Genomic DNA, 19,854 nt, shown 5'->3' with positions numbered 1-19,854 from the left:
ATCAGAATTAAACGAAAATATTAAATAGATCTTAAATTTAAAGAAATATTAAGTGGATCTTATCGTTAATTATAAGTAAATAGAAATATATGAAGAGAAGTTAGAAAAATAAAACAAATATGTGAATGGGTAAATAAGAGAGAATTAGAGAAGAGAGAGATGGAGAGAGAAGCATTATCTCTCAACTAGATAAATGAACGTGATCACTGCGTGCGCTTCTCCATTAAGTACCCACGATATTTATTAGATCGTCCTACATTCCGCGCTAACTAACGGGAGGCCAAAGCAAACCGACTGAAATCGATTCTGTAAGATCTAAACGCGATTTTCTAGACATAACGCGTGACTGTAAGGGCATGTTCGATAAATATCTTCTATATCTTCGTCGTGTGATCGCTCCATCGTATTTTCGCGCGTTTCTTTGGTGAATGAAACAGATATCTCATGGTGAAAGGAAAGAAAGGGTTGTACGCGCCGTCGATTGAAAGCGAGGCACACGCCACTGAAATCGGATTAAGAAATCGAGCTGGATATTGCATTTTTGATCGGGTTCCGCCGGTTCGTAACCGACCGGGGTTTCCTATTGAGCTGAATTATTAAATTCAATTTTTCGAGTACTGAGAGATTTGAATTATTAAGGCGGCCTTGGCACGAAGACTCTCTTTGCAATCGCGACCGTCTATCTTCCTCTCTTTCTCCTTTTCTTTTTTTTTCGTTTCTTACAACTTCAGAGGAAACAGAATATAACACTTTGTAATCGCGTAAACTTCTCTTCCTTATTGTAATATTGTTGGGTTTATATTAAATATCTAGAAATTTAATTTAAAATAAATATTATTTATTAGCATTATCTTTTATTTACTTAACTTTATATAATTTTGGACAAGTTACATAAAAATGCTACTTCTGTTTCTCCTTCTTTCCTTTTATTTTTTCTTCGTTTATTATATACCTTTTCTTTGAACTCGCTCGCTCAATCGCCATTTTCTCCTTCATTTCTTACTTGGCGATTCTTGAAATGGTTTCATTCGATGTATTGTACTGTCGAGGATGAAATCGTAATTTGATACGAAATATGACAGCTCACGAGCCGGCGGCCGACAACTCAAAAATTTAGAAGGTCTGACGCGATTATCGGAACGCATTGGGTCGTTTCGCCGTTGGCAGTTAATTCAACCAGGAATCTTATAAAAGAAGGGGAATGCTTTATATATATATATATATATATACGACGAGGTTGCACGAATAAACGCGATGCTTTCCATGAAAATTTCGTTTCTTTGGATAACGCTTCCGTTAGAGGCAGATTGGAAATTCCAATTTCTTCGCTTGTATTCTCAGTTACCCATCGTAACCGAGAGATTCAAAATGCAAACAAGGAGAGTTTATTCTTTAGCTAGACTCAAATGACTTTATCCTAGAGAACTTTAAGCTTTAGTTCGAGATATTTAATCACGAAAATAGCGAAACTACTAAATGAGACAGCATTTATTAGATCAAATAACTTTTTGGCATTTAACTTCAAATATTCGTGTAACTATGTCTTGAGATAAAATTTTGTTAAAATAAAATCTGCGTGGATCTAAATGAAGAAAAAATTTTTGATATTTATTAACACCTATGTATAAAATTTAATTCGCAAAAAACATCAGATTTTTGGCTGTTTGCAATTAAAAAGTTATCACTGTGTAATTTTTTAATCGTCTAATCGTTTGCGTTTCATGTTTTGTTTAATTTATAATCGATAAATATTTAAAGTCTTTGTTTTTATCTTTATCTTTCTATTTTATTTACAAATAAAACATTATAAAGAATAATTTATAAAGAATCGGAAATTACCGAAAGGTATCCAAGCGTGGCGATCTTGATATAAAAAAAAATAATAAAATCGATGTGAGTTGAAGTTTCCATCAGAGAGTGGACGCGATTCTTGATAGCGTCCAACTGTGAGACACACTGTGAGACGATCGGAGAGAAGGAAGAGATTGAAGAAGGGGATCGGGGAGAGAAGGGAGAATCTTTACTGGCTAGTTTTCTGCGCGATTTACCGCGAGAAACCCGAGAAAGGATTAAGGGTCCGAGATTGGAAGGAGTTGAGCGACGCGGAAGTAGAAGCCGAAGTGGATCGGAGATTCGGGACGAGACAGAGCCGAAAACGAAAAAGCCTGGCGCGAGAGCTTCTTAAATGGGTAGCACTAGTTGCGAAGGTGCAGATACATGAAGAGAAGCTTGGGGGAAGGGACGGGAAAGGGAGAAGTTGGACAGCGGGGTAAAATAGAGGTACGGTAGATATAAGGAAGACGTGGAACAGTGGCTTAGCGGTGAGTATTATCGTATGAGAATCTCTCATCGGGTCCGATAGTTCGAGCGCGCGGATGTGGAATAAAGCTCATCAGGGATTCAGCCCGCAATCCGCATTCGATGAATTAAAGATGTCGCCGGGAGTAACAAGAATGGAGCTCCGTTTCGTTCTCCGCTGCTTCTCCCTTTCCTTCACTCCTAGCGACTCCTTCGAGTCGTCCGAGCGCTTATCCGTTTTATTACGAATGGGATTAATCTCCGCTATCTTGGCCGCGATAAGATATTATTGAACCTGAAGTCTTGAACAAGACGGAAGTTTTTTCTTTTTAAAAAAAGAAGGTATTTAGTGTGAGAATACGTAATATCTTATTATTATGTTTCTATCTCTTATATGTTGTATATCTATATATTATATCTTATATAGTTGTCGTATTCTATAGCCTTTCTGTCATAAGTCATAAAGATATAATCTGTTATAATTATTTATTTTTTTATATTAAACACATAATTAGATTAATAAGTTTTAAAAGAAGAAAAACACGAGAGTAAAAAATAGATAAAATAATGAAAAATCTATTCGTTAAAGACAAATATCTATTTTTATCTATTAATTAAATCTTTTAATCTTAAAATTTAATTTATTAAAAAATAATACAGTAATTCTATTTATTTATTTTTTGCATATTTTTGTGACTATTATATTCGAATTGCTACGATATCACGAAATTATTTTTTGCAAATGTGATATCCATGATTTTCCTTCGAAAATGCTGTATTCGCTGTGAATGCTACGAGTGTTATTTGTTAAGTTAACCACCGTCGATCACGTATAAGCTTGTCACTGGGTCCAATCAACCCCAAGCGACGCGAAATAAAGATCAAGAGAGGCAAAAGAGAGCGGAGCTCTCGAGAACGAGGGAGCCATCAAGAAAATCAGTCGCGGTCAGCGAAAGCAGCGATGCTTCGCGGCAAAGTGTCAGCAGAAAAGCGGGGACCGACGACAAAGAAACCCGTGGGTTTCGTCGAGGAAGGGGGAGAAAGGTGAGAAGGGGAAAGGAGCGAAAGAACTGCGAGAAAGGGTGGCTTAAAGAGGGACGGTAAGGGTAGTACCTGCGTGGTTGCCATCATTAGAATGGTGGGCCATAGCTGCAATGCGGGCGCCCATGCGATCGAGTGATGGAGAAGAGAGGGGAAAGGGCAGAGTGGTGTGCGCCGGCCGGATGCCTACTATGCACTCTCTCTATCTCTCTCTTCCTCACTATGCATCAACCGTGGCACTATCGCGAATCCCGAAAGTGGGGTTGGCTCGCGGCCAGGTAGGCTCCAGATTCTGTCGTACCCCTTACATCTCGCCCCGTGATGGCCCTGCGCGCGTAGAGAATCAACCTATCTCTCCCGCCACCCTTCCGTCCATTACGACCCTTCTCATGGCGTTCGCTGCTTTGCGGCGCAGATTTGAGTTAATTCATTATAAATATCATTCGCTAAATATCGTTATTTTTAGATCTGCTGGAATTAAACATTTTATTATTGCAACAATAAAAATTAAGAGAGAGTTACATGCGATTAAACTTTTGAAATATATTATATACGATGAGTATACAAGTTGTGAATGGTTTTTTTAGAATTTTAAAGTAATCGAGATTAATAAATTTTTGCTGTAAGAGATGTTGATTCTTTGCTACTTTAATTTTCGTTTGAGCAGTTATTATCATACGAATTTTTACAGAAATACATATATTGATTCTCGTATAATATTCTTGCATGCAATTTAATATTTTTATATCTATTTAATATTTGTGTGTATGATATTTTAAATGGTCTATTTAAATGATGTTCGAGATCGATTGGCTCAGAGCTCGGTAAAGAAAAAAAAAGAAAAAAGAATACATGCCCAGAGCCTAAAAAAAAACTACGGCAGTTTGGAATTGGTTCTCTGCCGTTCGATTCCCTCGCGACTTGTTCGATCGGTACGCCACGATTCCAGCCGAACTCAAGTGTACGCTTACATTGCCGTTAATGACTCGTCGCTGCGCAAGAAGACAGCCACGGCAGATAGACGGTACGATCTTTTTGGGATGCTGCACGTTCGCCAAAATAGATGTCGGCACGCGAAGAGCGGCTCGAAGTAAGAGAGACGTAGCAGTATTTCGTCCGCGGCGTCTCTTCCCACGGGACACGCGAGAACGCAGGGACACGAATTTCCATTCGGTGGTCAACGCGGCAATGTTTATTTATTTACTCGATGTACATAACGCAATGATGTCGTTGGATGATTGCTGCTCTATTACTCGGACGGCCGAGAAGTTTGTCGAACCTGATCCCGGAAGGTCGCGCGGCAGTAATTGGGCTATCGTATGTATGGCCATCTATTGGACTTCTCTCACACGCGATAATTAATAGTATGTTGAATATTAATAGTCCTATTAATGGCCGAATGAGAAATTCGTCATCCTGATACACGGGATACACTGATGACGGTATTGATCGGTAATTGCGATATTTTGGGGTTTAACAATATTAATGATAGTTTAAGGATTATTTAATGAACGACAATGAAGAATTCATTCTGTTGGCTCGCTAACGAGATTTTAATCGATTATATGAATATTTTATTTATTCGATGAGAGAGATAATCAGTAAGTAAAGATCAAATAAATTATGAAATAATTTCATAATTTATTTAATCTTTACTTATTGATGTAACAGTAATAGAACAATCACTGAATATGTGTTTATCATACTAATGAACAAATAATATCAAAAATTACGTTGACAATATATTAATAATAATATTGATGATATAATAAATATCATCAATAAGAATTTTTAAAATCAGGAACTAGATTTTGTCACTTTCGAATATTATATTTTGTGATAAAATTTGATTTTAGATCATTATTAAATTGATTCTATGAGAGAAGAATAAACAATACTTTAATTACCTAATCTAAATTATAGATATTGCTAATAATATTAATTGCAGGAAACCACAGTAATAAACTGATCCTATAAACAACATGTGTTAATCACATATTAATGCCAGTAATAATATTCAATAATGAAGGATGGATGCGCGCGCCATGTCACAAGTTTAGAATTTTAATCATCATTCGCAATATTTATCCGATAATTCATGCGAGAACGTATTTATGCATCTGCGTAACATCTTTGACAGCACCGCTGTTTTACATTTATCGATGGAGCGCGTGAGCATCGTATTTGCGGATGGGTCGCTGAGTATTCGTTGCTAATTCTGGTATGCTCAGGTACAGAAATAGAGGCTTATTATTAACGTATAGCACGGATTTCAGGATGTTTTTTTCAGTTAACTTATGACTTGACACGAGGGATGAAAATAATAACGGAGATGTACTATTTATCATTTTCCTTCTTCATATGCGATTAAAAATAGGATAAATGTCTGAATTAATCTTATGCTCGTCAATGTCAAATCGTCCAACGAATTTTTAAAAAAAATTTAGATGAATAATGTTAAATGTAATGGATTGTATTATAACTAATTTATTTGAAAAGCTTTTGTATGATATCAAATCGATACAATTAATCTTTCGTTTTTTTGTATTCTTCAATTTATGTAAAATGAAGGATCGCATCTGAAATCTGCATAACAAAGTTTACATATCGATTTTGAAATGGAATATGATTTTGCATAGCCCAAATAATATTAAGTGCTTTTTTTACTTCTATCTATCTTCAGAGAAAGGCTACATCGTGTTTTTGATATTTTACAAGTAGTTATTAATAATGCCTTGTTAGCACATTTTTTTATTAATTTGTTAATTGTTTTAACGTGAATTAATAACTTCTCCAATTTCCAATATTTCTAAAAAGTTGTCATTAACGGCACTCTCGAAGCTATTTTATTCTATTTATCTCTGTAAATTTTATTTTTTACCTTCACTAAAAATAATGTCGTGCAATAAATTATCAAGATCGCGTGCTATTATTATTAACTGCTATTATTATCATTTACTGGTCATATTCCAAGAAATAACAAGAATTCCGCGATCATCGTAAACTAAATTAGACTTCTCTTCGCCTCGACGTGTCACTATAATGCACGAGTATCGTGACCCGTTGTTGAAGACGCGACGTCCTTGCTGACAGGAATCTCATCCCGCAGGTAATAGAGAGCGAGGAGGTTCTCTTTTTGCCCGAAGGTATCACGGCGCCATTAATATAGTTGTAGGACGCGCGCTAGAGAGTCTCTGTCTCTCTTCCGCTCTTGCCTGCCGGGAACAGGCGCGCAGTAACTTCGCGTTTATTCAAATGATGCTTTAGGTTGAGCCTTGAGCGTCCTTTGGCGGAAGATAAGTAATCCTGGCGGATTCGCGGGAGGCGTAACTCGAGGAAGAAGCGAAGAAAGAAGCGCGGCTGGAAATCGGAAAGGGAGGGGAGGAAAGGCACATTCGAGGGTCAGGGATAGAAGGGCAAGGAGAAAGAGAGAAAGGAAAAAAGAACGAGAGAGAGAGAGAGAGAGAGAGAGTGACAGAAACTGGAAGACCGCGAAGAGCGAGAAGAGTGAAGCAAGACAGAGAAGACGAAGGGACGAGGAGAAAGAGGCGGACAAGGCCATTCGTTTCAATGAACGACCCTCTGGAATGGGGGAACCGCCCCTTCGCCTCTCTTATCCCGTATCCTCCCTGGCTCCTGGGGAATCCGGGAGATAGGATAGGATAGAACTCGGTATATAGGACTTTATGCGAGCCTTCTCTGAATAGAAAAACACTCGAGCAGAGGCCAGCGTGCAGCGTGCTCGCTTCCGCCTCCCTTCTTCAGCCCCCTCTTCAGCTTCTTGGCATCTCTTCCGATTCTTCCCTAGCGCTGAATCTCATTTGAATGGAGCTCGCCACCTCGCCGTCTCCACTTCCGCCATTGACTACCGCGTGGATAGTCGGTTCTAGAGCTTTCTCATGCCACGGCGACCAATATGTTCCAAGTACGGCGCGATGCGACACGCGAGCTCTCTTAAGAGAGGATAAAAAGATCTAGGACAATTTTTTTTTAAGAATTACATCCGTGAATTTGAAAGAAAACATACCAAAAAAATTCTGAATTAGGATTTCGTTCTCTTAGCAATTTTTCAGGAGCTATTGCACTGTCTAGCTTCTCGAACTCTTCAGGACTCTATATATATCGCTATAATAAAAAAATTCAGTCAACTGCTAAACTTTAAAATGTCGTTAAGTAAGTCGATTTACAATCAACAATTTATAGTTATTTTTATATATTCAGAAAAGTCTATCAATTGTTTCTTAAATTTATAAATATACGCGAAATTGCAGCAATTTCTGTTATGTTTTCATGGATTTTACGTATAATTTCATACACAAAAAGTGTAATTTTTAGGGAGAACCTTTGTAGCGATGATTTTTTCACAATTCAAATATGACGTAATATATACTTAAATATATTATTTATGTATTTATAAGAATATGGAGTAAATATGTTATTTACTAACCATTATGTTTTGCATTAAGATGTATAAAACATATAAGATGTATGTTTGCAAACTCGACTGAAATGCAGCATTCGTTTGTGAAAAGCATGGCACATTACCAATGCAAAGAGCAGTACAATACATGTCATTTCGGAAAATTCACCACATAAACTTTTTAGCTTCAACTTTCTTCGCTATAGACCAAGTTTCTCAATCTCGTAAACATACGATTAAAAAATCTAAAATTATACTATAAAAATATTCGAATATAATATTCGAATATAATATTATATTAGAAATATTAGAACATAATGAAGCATGTTTCGCCCATTTTGAGACAACGTATTTATGATACATTATATTTTTGCTTAATAATTTTCTTAAGAATACATGTAATTAAGAATATAGTTGAGGATACATATAATTAAACACATCATATATGTATTACAATATTTATATCAAAATAATGTTTATTGCAAAATAATCAGTTTTTAATCTTCTTGAATCCTTCTTGGATCTATCTTTCATTATCCTTGATCGGATTCTTGATTTTTAGCCAAAAAACAAGAAAAAAGACAAACTTTTTTTATTGATGACTAATTATTATCGTTAGCAGAAAGAAGTACAAAATTTTTACTATATGCTTATTTACAATTATCAGACGATCATACAAGCATGTACTAGACTAGTGCTTTGTTCAGGTCGCGCATAAGATAAACAATATTCATTAAATTGTTAAATAAAAAGTTTTTTTCGCATGATTTATATCTCCTAGCATAATTTTTAATTTAAATTTGCCCAATGTAATTACTCTTATATAACAAAACATATTAGAATGAAGCATTTTTATTAATCTATAATTAATAGTTTAGCTTATTCATTAGAGCACTTGGTGAAATTGGTTAAATATTGCTTATTTCTAACAAAATTTTGCATATATGTGTATGTACTCAATTAGTTACTGCTATAACAACTGCAATTCTCTTTGTTCGCAACGTTATAAATTACTACATTCTTGAGAGAAAAGTTAAGGAAAGTTACAAGTAAACATTCCATTTCCTCCTAACACTACTTCATTTGGAGTCGGCAACGTATCGCTCTCGCTTCCGTTTGTTGCCATTCGAAGAAGGAAGAGTTCTGGGCTGAGTAAGCTAGTCGCGTCACCGGCAAAGGGCCAAGACACGAGCGTACCTTTCGAGCGACTGCAACGGCTGAAATGAGAATGCGGGACGGGCAAGGGCCGCGCGTGAAAAATAAGTTGTGCCGGAGAACAATTAAGGAAATGACAGCCGTAAATTTCGGCGGATCGCGGACACGTTTTAAGAGCGTCTTCTCGCAAGAACGACGAAATTGCTTCCATCAATCCGCCAGGACAAATTAAGGAAGCATTGGCAAGCCAGGCCTGTGGAATGGGGTACATTTCTCTTATTTTAACGACATTTTCATAGTAGGCTGACGTTACAGAAGTGAATCTAGAAAATTATCAAGGGGTTGTCACGAAATTAAGAGAATTATGTTATGAAAAATTTGTAAAGAGATATTTTCAAGCACGAAATGTACTAAAGAAATCAGAAAAACTTTTCTATACTGTAATTATATTTTTAATATTAATAGTTTACAAGAAAAAATTTAGGAAATTATTGGATGAATTAAAAAAAATTCAAAAAGTTATAATTTTTCAAAAGATTTAAATATTTAAATTTTATTTGTAAAAAAAATTAAACAAATTTAGGTTTCAAATAGAATGTGCGATAAGTCACTGTCGTTTTATCGCTCTTTGCGTATGAGTTTTCAAAATTTGAGGGTTCTTTCGTAATACATCTCTAAAGACTTCCTCTCTTTTGGTTCCCCGAAAAAGTTTCGCGAATTAAATGCAAATTACAAATCCATTAAGAAGTAATTCAACGGCACTCTCCGATAATGCTCTTTTTTATTAACAAAATCTTATTTTCGATGAGGAGGATGATGGCGTAATAAACGGCGACGTCGATATCTCTGGTCTAGCTTAATTGTCTTTTAAATGTTTCGTCATGAAACGAACATTAGCCGGTGTGGTTGATAACAGGTTCTCGCTGTATCGCCTCCTTAAGAATTCCGACTTGGTGTTACTAATTAACAGTGGAGCTGGGCGTAATTTATGCGCCAGGCTCGTTACCAAACAGGTGGTGCCCGACGGCTAATGACCTGGGGATACCAATAATTCATTGATTAATGCCGCGCGTTGAATTAGCAAGTCCAGTTATCTCGTATTTTCCGCGCCCCGGAAATAACAATTATCAAACACTTCAAGTTTTCACGATAATAGCCATCCATTCGTGTATTTTATACGAAAAACAATACTATACACATTTTATATATATATATATATTTATAATAGCTATCCAATTTACTTTCTATTATATTTGTCTTTTCATTTATGTATTCTTTAAATGAAACATTTTTATTGAATTTTAATTAAAAATATGTATAATGTCATATATTTTTTGTCATATACTATGATGTTAAATACTTTTTAAAATGAATCTTTAATTACAATTTCGTTAGAGAAATATCTTTGAGAAACTAACTAAGAAATAAATTTATTTATTTACTTGTAGTACAAAAATCTTTAATTCTTACAAACATATTATTTAATAGTTATTAATGCTTTAATATTGGAATAACAATTATTTTTTTCATTTTACTCTCTTTAATTAAAAACATATTTCAAGATTTATTTTTTATTTAAATAATATTATCGTGTATTTATGCAGTTGTGTTAAAAAATTAAAAAGTAAGAAAAAATATTTTTTACCTAAAATAAATTACATTTTTGTTATTTTTCAAAAGACAGTAGTTGTATATAAAATATATTATTAAATGTATTTTTTTAAATAGCTCATATATGTGTATATCATCGCTTTTTGAAAAGAATGTATCCTTTAGAATATATACATATATTATTCTTTCTCTTTCTCTCTCCTATTCCTTACGAATATATTTTATATAATCCATTGAATGAATACTAATTTAAAATAGCAAAGATATACATATTTAGCTTTGTGCGTTGTATATTGTAAAGCCATGTTGAAAATTTATTGAAACTTATTCGTGATCGAAGAGGCAAGTAACTGTCGAACATTACGAAGTCTTAGAACAGACTAGATAAAACAGCGTATAATTAGATAAGATGTAAGATATATTTGGAGCGCAGCCATGCTGGCCCATCGCCAGTATTCAGCCTTTTGCTATAAGCCTACGAAAAGGGTCAAGGGGGTGTCCCTGGCGGAAAAGAGCGAGAAAGCTCTACATTGGTTACATCGGTCGCATTGATCGTGTGGCACATATGTAATTGGACAATTTCTCGACCAACTAGAAAGTTAAAAGGAAACGGACATTGGTGTGATTTTTATATGCTCTTTCATTATTATGCTCTTTCTCATTGTTATGCAACAGATATTAATATTTTCGACTCTGAAAACTGTATTTAATTTGCAGGTTTCATTGTATGTGTGACATATAGATCTTTTCTGATGCTTTTATTTGAACATTCCGAATTATTTTTCCAATCGAAAAATTATAAAAGCTGATTGAAGATATTTGCTTTTCCGCATTATTCACTATATGTATTTTAAATATACCATTATTAATTATGTTTCGAATGTAATGTTTACTTGTCGTTATTTTTATTTTTTAATGTACGAAACTAATTTTGTTATTATCTGGTTTTACATAAATACAAATATAAAATGATGGTTGGACAGATTCATCATAGCAGGTGCAATATGTCGAATTAGCTGTCATCAAAGATAGGTCGTGCTAAGCTAAAGCTTTACTTTGAACGCACGCACCGCGTGTTTATCAAGCTATGAGGATTACGTTCCGAAGTGTCGACGCGTTGTTATCTATTAATTCCAATTAGCGTCAGTGATCTTCCGTGTTGCCAACTCTAACTTTGGTTGACAGATGCCTGTGCGAAGGGATATAATTTGGATGTTTTCGTCGCCGTAAACCAAAGATATCCATTTTTTTTGTAAAAGAGCATCTTCGTGAAAAATGGCGAAAATATATCATAATAAAGGCGACGTTCCGTGTGAATGAGGACAAATGCGATATTTTACAATAAGAAAAATGCAACATATGAGATGTTACAACGTCTAATAAATCTTAAATAGTCGCTGAAAATATTTTTGTATGATACTCTCTCGTTATATATAAAAAGTAATCAAATTGTCATTTTGTTTCAGAGAGTCTCAGGGAGTATTTCACCAAGTATGGAGACATCACAGAGGTCATGGTCATGAAAGATCCCACCACACGACGATCAAGGTGAGTACATATATTTTGTATCTATAAATATATTATTTTTATATTTTATATTATATTTTATTGTTTTATTAATATTTGTATGTGAATATATATTTTTTACTGTTCCAAATTCTTCAATTATTTTCCTAAAAGAAAAAATATATAAGTACACATTTATTCTTAAAAATTTTTTAATATAAATTCAAAATATATCTTTGTAGAAATTAACGCATTCATCTTCCAAAAATTTTCATTAGATTTTTTTATTTTGTCGTTGAACGTACATATGATTGACTCATCAAGGTTAACTTCGTTAAAAGCAGATAGCCCGTAAAAAATGTAAACCTTATATTTTTTCCTTACTTTATGTTTTCAATCTTCTTCCCAAGAAAATTATGGCAAAACTTATAACGCTGAAAGTTAATAACATGGTTGCAACATTGCAAATGATGAGATAACAATCAAAATTATAATAACTATTATTATGTGATTGTGTCAAAATAATGATGTAATAATAGTTATAGCCGAAGTTATAATAAAATTCTTAAAAGGAATGTGTGAGATTAAAGAAAAATTATGCAAACTATAAAACCCAGTACAAGTTAAAAAATGCGCTGCAAGATGCTTGCGGCGGTGTTTTTTATACTCGCTGCAGAATTAATTCACTGCGCTGTCCGCGTCATGAGAACTAATGCGCAGTATAATATAATGATATACAGCGTGTTGCGAGAATCGAGTTTCGCGTCGAGTCGCTGTTAAGCAGAAAACAGAGTAACGCTAAAGCGGATGGTAAATGCCAGAGCGCACCAGCATCGGAGTAATTACCGGTTTTTAAGTGGAGGAAACGAGGGGCGAGTCCAACGACGAGGGTCGAAAGAAAAGGGACCGAAGGTAGAGTCCGAAGGGTGCATCCAACAGCTATATACCATGTCACTCTAGTGTGAAAGGGAAGCGCGTCTTATTGCCCATCGAATGTAAAGTCGACGATGTTTTATTATTGTAAGCTCAACGAAGACAAACAAAGAGAACGATGTAATTCGCATTAATGCATAGTGATATTATTATCGAAATGCAGTATAAGATTCTTTTGAAGAGAAAGGAAAAAAGAGGAACATGTATAAATATTAATATATGTATCATATTTTGCGGTTGTACAAGCATTTTATTTAATATTTCATTCTTGATTTCGATTTAGATACGAGTGAATTATTACAAGATTAAATGTAGAGACACACATAAAATTTGTATATACTTAATGCTTGAGAAAAATAGCGGAAAAGACCACTGTGTGCATCATGATTATAAACAGAGTCATAGATGTTAATTAAATAAAAATTTATTATTTTTTGCTTTAATTATATTTTTAAATAGATAATTTTTTCATCATATAATCACGATTACCAAAGTATAAATTGAAAAGATATGATGCAAACAATTTTTTTTCTCCTTAAATATATTACACATGTATTTAAACTTTGTTCTCTAACATCTTTATATCCGCAATTTTTTTAGTCTTGAACTTTTTACTAATATAACATATTTGTTTTACTGTATTAATATTTAATGTGTTTCTTCTTTATTTCTATTTTAATGTTATCTTTTATCTATTCATTTCTTTTAATTTTAAATTCATAGCGTGCAGATTTTTTCCTTTATAATATTCAAGTCTCTAATATTCGCTATTATCAATTGAAGCTTTTATATTATAAAAGCGTGCCGTCAAGCGCCGTTTAGGCAACGATAATCGCAGTCGAATTGTCGCTGTTTAAATTGCCATCTCTGGCGTTTATGCGCCGGTTACCTCTGGTACCGTGCATTTCTCCGTCTAATTAATTGGCCAGAAACTTTCGGGCCGTGCCCGCCAACCTTCTCTAATTATTCGTTCCTTTCATTCTCGCGGGAGGAGCGGCAAGGGATGGAGGTCGGGACGCGGAGAAGAGAAGGAATTGCTGGACAACAAAACGAAACAGAAGACAACTTACTTCCGTCGAGTTACAAAGCACAAGCAACAGCGGGCCTATTCGCACCCGCTTATTAAGCGAAGATAAAGCCCGCAAAATCAAAGAGCATTTCCCATCCTCTTTCAGCTCCTGACATTTATTCGCGATTTTCTTTCTCTTTCTTATTTTCTCTCAATTTTCTTAAATTTGCCCCTTTCTCGTCTTTTCTCTCTTTCGTCTTCTGAATAGTTCGAAATCCACTGACAATTAAGAGTTTTGTTCTTCACTCTTCTTACCACTGATGAGCCCGTTATGAATATGCCGAACTGTTTCGTCGCTAAAAAAATTTAAAATCGAGATTGCAGCGTCTGAAGATGAACAGAAGCAGTTCTTTGGTTAGAAATATAAAATTAAACGATGCAGAACAATTAATAAAGATTATTTTACGTTATTTTTCTATTGTGTATTCTAATATAGTAAAGCATTTTGAATCATTAAATATAGAAATTCTTTTGTGAGAGAAAAAAAAAATATATATAATTATATATTTATTTATCTATCTAAAAGATTCTGTAAATACAAATGTAAGAATGCAGATAACAATTTACGAGCAAAACCAATCTACGCTGCGAGATTCATCCGCGGGTTATCGTTGCGGATTAACCGAGATGTGCTGTCGATAGATTTAAATTTCTTTCGCCGTGGTATAACGAGAAGTTTCTCGGGTAGATGGAGGTCGCTTAAGAGTTGGGAGGCAACGGAAACGGCGAACGAAGGAGACAGAATGGAGAGATAGAAGAGGGGGATCGTCCGGGAGAGAGTTGGGGCGGTTGAATCCCTCAGCGCCACGTCGTAGCTCATATCTGCCGCAAGGGGACGCGCGGATCCTGTATGCAGGGGTTGAGGCATGGGGTTACTCTGCGGGTTGTAAATTAATGGTTAGCCCGTGGCATGGTGGGGTTCGGCCTAAGGGTTCTGGGTTGATCTATGGGCGGCATGTGTGCCAGGTCAAACGGGCCTTGCCCACTGATACGGGAGCAAGAGAATCTCTCTCTCTCTCTCTCTCTCCCTCTTTCTCCTTCGCGTTCTCTACTTGCTCTTACTTTGTCATCCTCTTTCTTCTGGTTACGGTAGAATGTAAAATCGATAACTGTTTTGATAAGACTACTCGCTATAGATAGAGACAAATTTATCGGTAAGAGCGAATGCTTAAAATATAATTCGATTATTTTACATCTACCTTCGAAATTGATGTTACATATATGTGTATATATATATAAGATATATAAGTTATATATATATATATATAACTTATATATCATTAAATCTATTAACTCATAATTAATATATTTTCAAAACGTTTTATTATAATTCTGTTTCCGGAAAAATTCGTGTTTCTTTTTACTTTCAAGTCCAGAATAATATTGTTTCGATTACAAAGTAATCAATTACTCTTACATTAGAATATTCAATATTATTTCATGATCTTAAGGAATATTTGAACATATGATAATGGTACGTCCTTCTACTTCCACAAGTCTTACAATAAAGTTAATTATTCCAATTATGAAATATGTTTCTTTTTGTTTAAATTGTTAATCGATACTTTTTAAATTAACGGCCGTTGTATTTACATTAACATTATATGTACACGTCTCTAGAATATAAAAATAATATGATGTAGCCAAGCCAATCGCCTCTTTTACGAGTTTCTCTAGTCATAATAATAATGAGATCCCAGTTGCGATCAACATAATGGTGGATATTTGAACGCAGTTAACTTTAATATTCTCTGGAGTTATGCTTTGAAAGGGGCCAACAATGTGCGTTGAAAAATCGATAATCTTCTTTTTCTTATCTTTCCTTCTTCTATCGATCATATAAAATATTTGAGCTACAAATTAAACGCATCACACTGCTCGATTATATTTCGTAGATCCTGTAAGTCATCAATTTATTTTTTAAAAATTCATATTTGTACTATAATCTTTTCCTTGATCATTTTGAATTTTTTTATTTCGATCATCTTTCATCATGAGACTGAATCTGACTTAGAGTATTGACGGTGCATAATAATTAAAGTCTTTTAAAATAAACAACGTGGTAAATCAACAAAGCACTTTCTTGAGGAATTTACGTTTGTACACGATCTCCTTTAGACTGTGGAGTACTTCTGTACGACCGTTATTTCTCGTTAAACGAATCGAAATCCTCATTTCTGGCGATTCTGCTTCTTTCGAGGGAAGTAAGCACGCGGGCTCTTCTATCGACAGTCTCATTTCCTGCCTCGAACTTATCAAGACAAATATACGCCGAGCACGCTCCCTCGACTTACCTCTCGCCGTCCATCCGTCGGAAAATATCTCTAATGAACAAACTATCCGATTTGAGCCCGTGTTACACCATCTCGACACGCCTTCTTCTCAGGCGTCGATTCTCGCCTCGCGAGGAGGTTGCAGCGTCTTCGATAACCAATCTCAATTTTGCCACGATATATCTGTTACGCAGCCCCGAGATTTTATTGAGAGTCTTCCCTTTCGCTTTTCCCTCTTTTTCCCGAACAATCATGGTATAGCATTCACACTTATTAAATTGCACGGCGAACATCGCCAGATCTTGTCGAGAGTTGACAGGAAATAATGTTGATATTAAACATGGTTTCTTACTTTATTATTTATGTTATGATAATAAAAGAGAGTAATGGTTTCATAAAAATGGAAAGCAACTTTATTTTTATATTTTGTTCTGTTAATAAAATATTAAATTTTACTAAGTAAAGAGAACGGACAATCATTATCAGATACATTTGAATTACAGCAACAAATATAATCTCAATTAAATCTAATTTTGGATCCAAGTTCGAATATTAATTAATTTAATTTTTTATCTTATCTATCCTTTTTTCAATTTTCAAATATACTATAACATAGTGTAAAAAAATTAAGATCAATCAGTTCAGTGGTATAAGATATGATAGCGTATATAGAATGCGAAGGAGATCGAGGAATCCGAAATCTTTCTGGCGGGGCAATCTGTTAATTCGATCGTAACTCGTCGTTAAGAGAGAATTTAGTTGGTACTTGCGGTGATAATTACACGGGTTTTGCGGCGTAGTGGAACGGGGAGAGACGCGATGCCACAAAAGGCGAGAAAATTCGAAGAAGAAGAAAGGAAGTGAGACAGGCAGATGCTGGCTGAAGTAGAATTTATTGGGCGATAAGCGCCGTGCAACTTTCTTCCCTTACGATCGTCATTCTTTATCAGCCCACTCGTGGCCGACAGCATGGCGTATCGGCGCACCAGGATAGACTAGGCTTTATGAATCGGGATTATTAAGGTCTTTCTTAGATCATAGATCTTTTTTCCCCTCCTTTCCCTGCATCACCAAATGGAAACGTCGCCGTAGAGGAGTCCCGGTCCTTCGTCTTCGTGTATCTCGTTGAGATAGCAGTCGCGCTACTGGCATAAAACCATCCTTATTCACCGTAAGCAACTTTTGGAACATAATTATCGTTTCCAAACTTGATTCTGTTTAATGAGATAAATTTCACGTTTGATTCTCAATTTCGTATTTTAATAATGATTTATTGGATTTTGATAATTGAACAGATCTATTTTTGTTGCAAGCGTTTATCGAATTTATTTTTTTAACTTATCTTTTTAATTTCATGTAAGAGAGAAGGTTACGATAGTAAAAAAAATATCCAACAAAGATTCACGCGATATCAAGATATATAAATTTTGAAAGGAATAGAGAAGAAAAAAGATATCTTGTTCTTGACAAGATTAAATATTTTTCTTGTACGACTTGGAAATTTACGCATTGCGATACGAAGTAACGGCGATTATTTCTTTAGATAGAATCCTCGAATGTTTTCTAGGCGTACAGTTGAGGCCTCGACGGTTATCGAGTCACGCGTACCGATCGTTTCCCGGAGGTTATAAGGCGCACTCCGGCTGATAGCCGTGCACATGACCGCGCGCTCAGGATGGACGATAGAGGTCTTGAGTAATTTATCAGGGTGGCTGAAGGGCGTGGGTGGCGATGGGCGCAGGTGATGCGCGAAGCGCGAGGATCCGTGACCGGCGCCGTAGCGCGAAGTCTTATCTGCTCAGCGGGCGAGCGCACGAGGGTGCTCATCTACTCGCCGTTAGTTAGCGATGTTAGCGATCTCAGGTCTCACCGTGGCACAGAAACGTCACAGTCGCGACGTATACGTACGTAACTCGGTCGGCTCGAATCTAATTCTCCCAGTCTTAGACATGCTCGCGAAATAAAACAATATACTGGTAGTAACCTTTCGCAGGAATTAATGTTTATAAATTTGAAATGAAACAGTAAAATATTTTAATTCTTTTTTTATCTATTAAATTTATATATAAATATAAAATGCGAGTTTTTATTGAAAGATATATTTTCGAAGCTTTGTTTTTTTTTTAATTTTAATTAATTTATTACGACTTATGAAAGGTTGTTCATATTATGCATATTCACTATTTTTTCTGGTTATTATTCATTGATTATTTTCATATATTAATAATTTGTTATTGTCTTTATTATAAAATGATTATTATTATTGAACTTATTTTTATTATTATTTATGATGTCTACAAATTTTTGTTTATAACATTCTTATAAAATTTAATTAGATATATATATGTAACATGCGTTATAGATCTACTTAATTGTAATACTTTAATTTGCATCATGTCTTGAAATTACGATGAATATTAATGTATTATATAAATTGATTTCTTGTTTTATTAACAATGGAAACTATTTTTGTAATTTTAAAACAATCATCTATCTTAGGCTGAAAATAATTGCTCGAGGAGATACAAAATGTAATAAAGAGCGAAGTGTTAAAGGCGATCGAGATAGCTGCAAAGTATGTACGTACGTCGGTAGATCATTTGGGTGGAAGTTACGGGAGGGGAAGACGCGAAATGTGGAGGATGCAGAGGTGGGTTAATGTGAGTCCGCGTAAGGACACCCGCTGCGCCCTGCGGGAGTTAACGCGGGAATCGCGTGTTCTCCCTATGAAACACGAAACGCCGTAGAACGTAAGGGAGAAAGACGGCTGGAATAAAGCGGGATAAATAGAGGGAAAAAGGGAGAGGAGTAAGGATTTTCTGCGATTATTTTTCCGCTTGTGCTTGTTCGAAGGGAAAAAAGTATGTCGATTATGTGATGACACGTCGCGAGCGTGTTATGATGTTTGAGATTTTATTTGTAGTAATTTCGATATTTTAATATTAATAAAAAGAAATGTTATTAACATAGAAATATTTAACAAAACCTCATAATTATATTGTAGTTAACGTTAATTGATATTATATTAATTTTTCATTGAGATTTCCATAATTTTAAAGATTTATTTAGGAGTATTCTTTAAAATATCTGCAATAATATCAATATTTTTGAATACTTGATATAATAATTAACAAAAAAATACTTAATATATTAATGAAACAAAAAATATATAACTACAACTATTGTCCCATGGATGAAAATAATTTTTTAAAACATCTAACTTTATTAAAGTATCACCAAGACTTTAGCATCTATTTTTATGGTAATTTTTCGAATGTTTATAATAGTACGCTTTATGTATACAATGTTTATGTAGATACTGTATTCTCGTGCGCGTTTCTATAAATCCGCGTTACGATACGTTAATAATCGCGACAATATCCGCGCTTTAAGACGCGCTGCTGTGAAACATGCGAAGGGTGCTTTTATGGACATCCGTTGCATCGTTTTGGCCCTTTCATATGCGCTTTTATAGCGCGCGTTCTGTAACGTCAGCATCATACGGTGTGTGCGGAGATGTCTTACAACACCGTAAACTAAACTCTTAT

The 19,854-nt window shown here is 34.9% G+C and overlaps 1 protein-coding gene across 7 annotated transcripts in view; it reads left to right on the top strand.

The window, feature by feature from the left end:
- Rbp6 (RNA-binding protein 6) overlaps nt 1–19,854 on the top strand; it is a 620,420-nt gene that overhangs the window by 246,090 nt on the left and 354,476 nt on the right. For all 7 annotated transcript variants that reach the window (XM_083081660.1, XM_083081663.1, XM_083081657.1 and 4 more), the window contains one exon: nt 11,992–12,073. In XM_083081660.1, the coding sequence (XP_082937786.1) occupies nt 12,039–12,073 (35 nt within the window). In that variant the 5' untranslated portion in view covers nt 11,992–12,038. The remainder of the gene's footprint in view (nt 1–11,991; nt 12,074–19,854) is intronic.

Source organism: Camponotus vicinus, unplaced genomic scaffold (genome assembly GCF_025532165.1).
Source record: "Camponotus vicinus isolate PSW18456_S1 unplaced genomic scaffold, iyCamVici1.0 SCAF_11, whole genome shotgun sequence".
Lineage (NCBI taxonomy): Eukaryota > Metazoa > Arthropoda > Insecta > Hymenoptera > Formicidae > Camponotus > Camponotus vicinus.
The sequence above is the reverse complement of the archived record's forward strand: the minus strand, read 5'-3'. Positions and strand labels throughout refer to the sequence as shown.